A 7,658-nucleotide genomic window follows, 5' to 3' on the forward strand; every position below is an offset into this window, starting at 1 on the left:
AAATAAAAGAGAAATTTATAATAGACCTTTTCCTTTGATTTTCTTATAAGATGACGAGGAAAAACAAAGGAAAGCATGCACATCTTTTTATTTGTTGTGGGGTCAGAGTTTTTATTTTTCATTTTATCTTAATAACGTTAAAATAAATCTTAAACTACCGAAAATTGATTTTCAAGCTCAATTTTTTTTATAAATGATTTTTTCTTGTAGCAATTCATTTTCAACATTTTATTGGGTAATGAAATTTTCCTCACATATCAAACCAAGTGACAAATTTTATTTTCTTTATTGTAATTTTCTTTTCCTTCAAATTTTCAATGAATTAAACATAACGTAAAAAAAAAAAAGAGGGGTCCTTGGTAGTTACTATAGGTGAAATTAATATGTAAATTAAAACATTATTCTAAAATAGAAAATCTATTTTTCATTATTTTACCAATTAAAAAAAAGGTCCAACGCTATAATTGTTGTCGTACGGAAACCAATCCCTCGCTTTCCTCCCATTCGCCGCCTCCTCCGCCTTTTTTTCTCCGCCAGGTGGGGATACCGAGGCTGAGGCTCTTCCTCCTCCTCCACCGGTTGATGGACTGCAACTCCCACCTTCTACCTTTGAACCACCACCACAGCAACCGCCTCAGCCATCAGGTTCTCCAATTTCCCTTTTCATTTTCTTTCTAATTTCTATTACATATTAATTGTTTTATGGTTTTTTTTTTTGGCTAAAACGTTTTTCAAATAACGTGGTGTACACAGCTTAAAGGTTGTTCGAAAATAAAAGTAATGATTAAAAGTAACATCATAATCGATTAGAAACCAAGAGATGACTAAACGTAACACCAATCAAGATAATGAATTTTATTCTCGAAGAAAAGTATGATTGTAATCTTTAATTTTTAATTTTTAAAACTGTAATTTATTTTTATATCCAATTATACTTTAATTTTATTTTTTAAGGTTTGGATAGTGTAATGTTCATTGTCTTGAATCGTTCAAATTTATGGTCGAGTTATCTTTCCCATTACCCTTAATATTCATTCCCCCAATTTCTGTTTTCTTTTTCTAAATAAGTCTCAATCTTTTCCCAACGATGAAAATGGAGCAGCTCGGCAGCATAACCCACATCCAATTCCAAATACGGATGACTTCTTACGAATTGTTGGAATAAGTAGCTTATACCCAGAGTTTGAAACTGGGGAAAGTTTTTACTGGAGAAACTTACTTGTTATTTGCTTTATCATTTGTATCTTATTGTTTTGATTTATCTGCTATTTGCTTTAAGTTACTGCTATTGGGAAAAATGAAGGGTTGTTGGGTTTAGTTAAAGGATTCAATTATTCTTTAATATTCATTTCTGTTTGTTTTTGTTAATTGGAATATCCGTTATATTTGATTGCCAGTTACTTTGCACTTAATGAATTTCATTGATAAAACAATAGCAAAGCAAACTGTTTTTTCTGCTTAAATTTGTTGTTATGTACTGTATTCTTTGGCACCATTGTGATTGGGATCTCGAACAATTTAAGTTCAAATGATTGGGATGACAAATAACTTGCTTAACTGAAGGATGGGTTTGTGCATGCCTAAAACCTTCCTCAAACATAAAATTGGGATTTTGGATTTAGAGCTTAAACTGTCAATTTTGGACTAGTAGTGGGTTCAGAGTAATATATAGATTAAAATGAAGAAAAACTTTGGTGATATTCTTAATTTTGAGTTGGAGCTGATGCTATTTTAAAATAATTGTTTATGGAATTTAGTTTAGTTTTGGTTGAATTCTAAAGTTTCTTTTTCTAGGGACAGGTGTCAATTGGTTTGTTGACTGTATTCATATTGTATTATGCAAATTAGGAATGCATTATTAGCCTGGAAGAAACGTTTAATCTTAGTGGAGAAGCATCGTGGGTGACAAAACATGATTTTTGCGAAAAGCTTAAGGCATAACAGAATATCAATTGGCCCATTCAACTCATTTTTACAAATGAGATGGAAAAAACAAGTTGATTCTGCTCAGACTCGATTAGAAACCAGAACAAGGGATTTAAAAGTGGACAAGCTCATGGCACACATCCACAAAGTCAAAACCATCCTCAATATTCACCACCTTATGTCGCAGCGAAAGCGTGGTCCCTTTGTCTCTGTACAGCTGATGTCACGGTGGACAAATATTGTGGGTCTGAATGTGGGCATGGGTGCATCTGTTCACAAATACCCACATGTGTTTGAGGTATTTATGCATCCGCTTAGGAGGAACTTGTGCTGCAGAATAACTCAAAGAGTGAAGGATTTGATTGATGAGGAAAAAAACGTTGTGAAAGATTGTGAATCAGAATTGGTGCAGAGAATAAAAAAGTTGCTGATGATGTCAAAAAATGGGACACTTCATGTTCATGCTTTGAGGCTGATTAGGAGAGAACTAGGCTTGCCTAAGGACTTTAGAGATTCTATTTTAAGAAAATACTCAAAGGACTTTAGGTTAATTGATTTGGAAATTGTTGAATTGGTTGACAGAGATGAGAATTTGGCAGTGGCTGAAGTAGAAAAATGGAGAGAAAAGGAGTACAAAGATAAGTGGTTGAGTGAGTTTGAGACAAGTTATACGTTTCCCATTAACTTCCCTACTGGGTTTAAGATCGAGGGAGGATACAGGGAGAGATTGAAGAACTGGCAGAGGCTTCCATATTTGAAGCCTTACGAGAAGAAAGAGGCTGTTAGAGTGCGTTCTTGTGGAGGTATTAAGCGGTATGAGAAGCGGGCCATCGGGATTATTCATGAGTTATTGAGCTTGACAGTAGAGAAGATGGTTGAGGTAGAAAGGTTGGCTCATTTTAGGAAGGACTTTGCTATAGAAGTTAATGTGCGTGAACTGCTTTTGAAACACCCTGGCATTTTTTATATATCCACCAAGGGAAGTGCTCAAACTGTTCTCCTTAGAGAAGCCTATTGCAAAGGGTGTCTGGTAGTACCAAATCCAATTTATGTTGTTCGAAGGAAAATGTTGGACCTTATCTTGCTAGGGTGTCGAAATACTAGATCATTGCAATACCCAGAAGAAATCAAGGAGGAAAGAAATGGTTTAGTTTTCAAAACAAGTGGGGGAGGCAGAAGAGATGGGGACTGGGTTCTCCCAATTTTAGATAGTAATGATGGAAAAGACCTGGAAAGTCCAGGTGAAATCAATCATTTCGAGCAAGCATTTGATGATTTTGAGAGTGAAAGTAGTCAAAGTGACGTGTTCTTTAAGGATGACTCTAGTTGATCATAAGGCATTCAACATTTTGTGACATTCAGATTCTTGCTCATAAATAGCACAGATACTAGCTTGAACAGAGATGAGAGGGTGGTCCATAATCTGCTGCTAGAGACAATTGATAAACTCACCTCAAGAAATTGAAAGAGTGGTAACCCTTTTATTGCTTACAGTTCATGATTTTTCTTGTTGAATGTTGCTGTGGCTCCATTTGGAATGGAGGAAATTTTTTTCCAGAAGAAATTTTCATGAGTTTTAGCTGTTTGGTAGGGAGGAAATACCTTCCTCATGTAAAATATTTTCAGTTACGCCCTTGGAGGGCATAAGGCATTTCCTTTCTTGTTTCAGCTTGGTTTTTTCTCACCTTGCTTATTTTTTTGAGGCATTTTCTTCTTTCCATCTCTCTCTCTCCTTCGATTTCGGAGGGTTCCATTGCTCTCTCTCCTTTGATTTGGGTCTCGGCTGTACGCTTCTCTCCCTTTCTCACCTTCAATCTGTCCTGGGCTTGCATTTGCTCTGCTTCTTCAACACAATCAGTAAGATTTCATATCTCTATTGTTTGGTTTGCTTTACATATTCTATTCTTATTTATACAAAAGACTGTGTCTGGCTTACTTTCATGTTCTGTTTCTGTTTTGGGACTTTCTCTTTTGGTGGAAAAGCACTGATAGATCTTATAGAAACAAGTTATACTAACTTGAATTAATAGGGATTTTTTGGGGTTTATTGGCACTGTAGTGCAGTGGGTAAAATTATGAAATTACTTCTGTGTTTGTTTTGGTTAAAGAACCAATGACAATCAACAAGTAGATAACCCTAGTTATTTTGTTACAGTTATCTATTTCCCTGATGTTTTCTTTTAAATAATTTTGCATATTATTGGAGATTCCCTTATTGTGAAGTGAATCAAACATATATGTAGCTGGGTATAACTGTTATGCGGATTGGTTTTATGTTTGTTTCTGCTTCCAATATGGAAACTTGAGGTATGATGTCAGTCTTTTCCCTTATGATCATTCTCGTCTGATTTGGTCTGAGTACCGGTTGCCTGAGTTCCTGTTCAGTTGCTGCTGTGAGGGAGGCATCTGTTACATCCAATCATTTTGGATGGTAGAAGTGAGCAGAAGGCATTCAGATGTGCTAGAATTACTTGCTTTAATCCAGGTTCCTTCTCAGATGAGATCACATTCATTGCACATGGTCCTTGCTCTCAAAAAGTTGAGTATTCAGCCTTGTGAGTTTCAAAAGTTTATGGCTTCCACATTCTTAAGCATGCAGAGAATTGAACACGGGAAAAAAGAACTGCTACCTTTTTTCGATGTCCAATGACAAAATTGTTAAGATTTAAATTATCAATGTCATAGCACTTGCAAATAACCTGTCAACTGTCTTCTGTTGTAAACTAATATCCATGGTTTTGGTGGAACCATGTTACATCTATTGCCAAAATAGAAGAAAATTACATTGCTTATTAGTCAAAAAAAAGCTGCGTTTTGTTCATGTCCTCCAAAGCTATATTTGGATATATCAAATTTGGTCAGAACTCTAAGTTTGTTGTTTGTTATGAGATATAGCTTTTACAGTGCTTCAACGCGATAGGGATTATTGTAATTAGTCTACAGAGTAATCCTGAACATAATAAGTTTGTGAAAAAATATTGGAAGGGGTTTGGGGCTTACAGGTGAGGCATGGGAAATCTTTTTGGATGTTTTCTGGAGTAAATTGTGTTGATGCTATTGGTTGTTTCCCCTGATTGATGAAATGAGTTTATTGTTTGTAAAGCACTAAGGTGAAGCCATGGGAGAACCATCATCTGTAAACACATTAAAGAACAATGCAGGAGCCATTTAGCCAAGAAGCATGGAAATGGAATTTCTGAAACTTGTAAACTGTTCTACATTGGTGATTAATGACAGTTCTGTACTAGTATTTTGATATTGCGAGTGCCATTTTTCTTATTTTTAATTCATTTATGCTTTTCCAAAGTAGAATTCTGCACACTTATCATTAAAAGAATTTTACAATTTCAAATTAAATTTCCATCTCCCATTTAATATATGAGATAGGATGAGATACATACTTATCATTCATCTCATTATACTCTTTTATCTCAAAACTCGAATCTTATTCTTAATTTTTTGTCTTTTAGTTCTAGAGTTTATTACGAGTAGGATGATTAATTATAATTTCTTAATAGTTTTCATTATTTGGGATAAATATTTTTAAGATGATTAATTATTTGTGGAATATTTTTATTATGTAGTATGATTATTTGGATAACTTGTACAAATGATGAATATATGGTGTCATGGTTTAAGGATATATTCCTAACCCCCAGCAAACAGAATAATTTTGACAAAATTGGCAAGTATTTTTATTTTTTTGTTTACTGAAGTTGAATAAAGGTGTTTTGGTGCCCTGGAAGTTTAGGTGCAGTAGTGGATTTTATTGGAAGTTTGAGTTTATATGGGGGCATCATCCTACAATTAGATTAATTATGATTGCCACCAAATTATGGGAAGTGGGAAAACAAATAATTCTGAAAAACCATCATTCTTATTTCATAGTCTGTGGATATAATAAAGTGCTCCAAATTACAAAAGCAGAACAGAATATTCTGCAAATACTTCCAACTCAAGAAAAGGAATTCCCCAGCCATTCTATGTGACAGAATCCAAGATTAATCTTCTGCCAAATATATTAAAAAGAAAAAACCCACAAAAGAATCAATACCCCAATATGCCCAAATTCCTACATGATCCCCACAACTCTAATTAACTGCACAGGATAATCCTTGTTAACCCAAGAACCATACATGAAACAGTGAAGAAAAACAATGTAACAAAGTCCCTAGCAGACCATTTCCTCACAGCTTTAGCCTCCACCCTCAAACTCTTGGCTCTCCTAAGGGCATCAACCTCTTTCAACAGATCAAACTCCACGCCTTTCTTCTTGAGCTCCTCCACACACTTGGCCAACAACTTCCCATCCTCTTTTTCCCTCTCCAACAGCTTCTCCAAGTGCCCTTCCACATCAGTTTTATACCTAACCGCCCAGGTAATCGCCATAGAACATAGCAAAGAACACAAAGATGGGATCCAAGACCTATGGCAGGCACCGGTGGGAGGGTCCTTGGAAGAAGAGTTGAAGAGCAGGAGGAGAGAGATGGAATGAAAGAGGAAGAAGAAGATGTAAAGCTGAGTGATTTCTTTACGGACGGCATCGATTTGAGTCTCCTTGAGGGAAATTCTGTTGAGAATGAGCTCTGTTTCTTTCACCCACTGTTTCAAAAGCAACCTGTGGGTTGGTGTTTCTGCTATTTGGTGAAGTGGGTGTGGTTGTTTAGGCTCCATAATTGATGGGTTTGAGCTTTGATCCGCCATGGATATATACAAGACAAAGACAGAGAGTTGAGTTGAGCTGAGTGGCAACGAAGAAAAATGAGGCAGAAAGAGATTTTTGAAGGGAGAAACAGTAGGGAGGGAGGGAGGGAGGGAGGGGGGTTAGGGTTTTTTTGTTTTCTCCAACGGTAAACAGGGGTTTCTTTAATATAAATCTTCGCAACGGTCGAATTGGGCATTTAAATGTTTTTATTTTTTTTTCCAGGAATGTCCTCGGGCGGTGATTGGAACTTGGAGCGTGCAAGCTTTCATAACGTCTTTTTCGTGAATGACAGGTTCCAACTTGTGGCGTTGAAATTACAGAATTGTCCTCCAAAACGAAGGCTTTTTTCCTTATCGTGGGGCCTACAAAGGGAACCTGACTTTAATTAGATACCATCTGATTCCTTTTATGCTTGTTCGTTATTGAATTGTCTACTCAAGCCGAATTTAAAGGTTGGAATTCTTTTTAAAATATAATGATTTAAAAAAATTTTTAATTAAATTTTTTATATTTTTATATTAAATTAATAAAAATTAATAGTTGAGTACTTATTATTAGTTAAAATATCATTTATCATTTTATATTTACATGACGCGTTAACATTACGTGACATAAAATAAAAAATAATATTTTAATTAATAATAATTAATTAATTATTAATCACAAGAGTTAGTACTCGAGCATTTGATTCATTGATTGATACATGATTTTCTTGTTTAAAAAGTAAAGTTCGAATCCCCTCTCCCCCATAAGAGTTATATGAAAATATTTTGAATTGTTTACAATTCTTTTTTATATTAATTTTTTTACTCAAAACCAAATTTAATATCAGTAAGTGACAGTTTTTTCTTATCTTATAAATCTCTCGTCCACCTCATCTTAAAAATTGAACCTCAAATTCTAGCAGCTGAGATGTCTGTTATAGACGTGATATATGTACATAGATAGATCTGAATAGTTTTTGTCATAATATGTAGTATTCTAGGCAGCATAATGCCTTGACAGAGATTATAGTAATTTAGTGAAG

The 7,658-nt window shown here is 34.9% G+C and overlaps 2 protein-coding genes across 3 annotated transcripts; one reads left to right on the plus strand and one right to left on the minus strand.

Annotated features, from left to right (window-relative positions):
• Positions 1 to 462: 462 nt before the first annotated feature.
• LOC110419380 (Ubiquitin carboxyl-terminal hydrolase family protein) lies at positions 463 to 5,219 on the plus strand. Of its 2 annotated transcripts, none has more exons than XM_021432396.2 (2): positions 463 to 645; positions 1,801 to 5,219. In XM_021432396.2, exon 2 carries the CDS (start codon positions 1,913 to 1,915, stop codon positions 3,254 to 3,256), a length of 1,344 nt encoding a protein of 447 aa, XP_021288071.1. In that variant the 5' UTR covers positions 463 to 645; positions 1,801 to 1,912; the 3' UTR covers positions 3,257 to 5,219. The 2 variants fall into 2 exon arrangements, with proteins under 2 accessions (XP_021288071.1, XP_021288070.1); XM_021432395.2 differs by having other exon boundaries at positions 1,849 to 5,218.
• Positions 5,220 to 5,776: 557 nt separating this feature from the next.
• LOC110419721 (uncharacterized) lies at positions 5,777 to 6,736 on the minus strand. The gene has a single exon (XM_021432812.2). The coding sequence runs from the start codon at positions 6,628 to 6,630 to the stop codon at positions 6,022 to 6,024; it is 609 nt and encodes a 202-aa protein (XP_021288487.1). The 5' UTR covers positions 6,631 to 6,736; the 3' UTR covers positions 5,777 to 6,021.
• Between the last annotated feature and the right edge of the window lie 922 nt (positions 6,737 to 7,658).

This window comes from Theobroma umbraticum, unplaced genomic scaffold, assembly GCF_002168275.2.
Source record: "Theobroma umbraticum cultivar Fairchild unplaced genomic scaffold, ASM216827v3 scaffold_67.0, whole genome shotgun sequence".
Taxonomy (NCBI): Eukaryota; Viridiplantae; Streptophyta; class Magnoliopsida; order Malvales; family Malvaceae; genus Theobroma; species Theobroma umbraticum.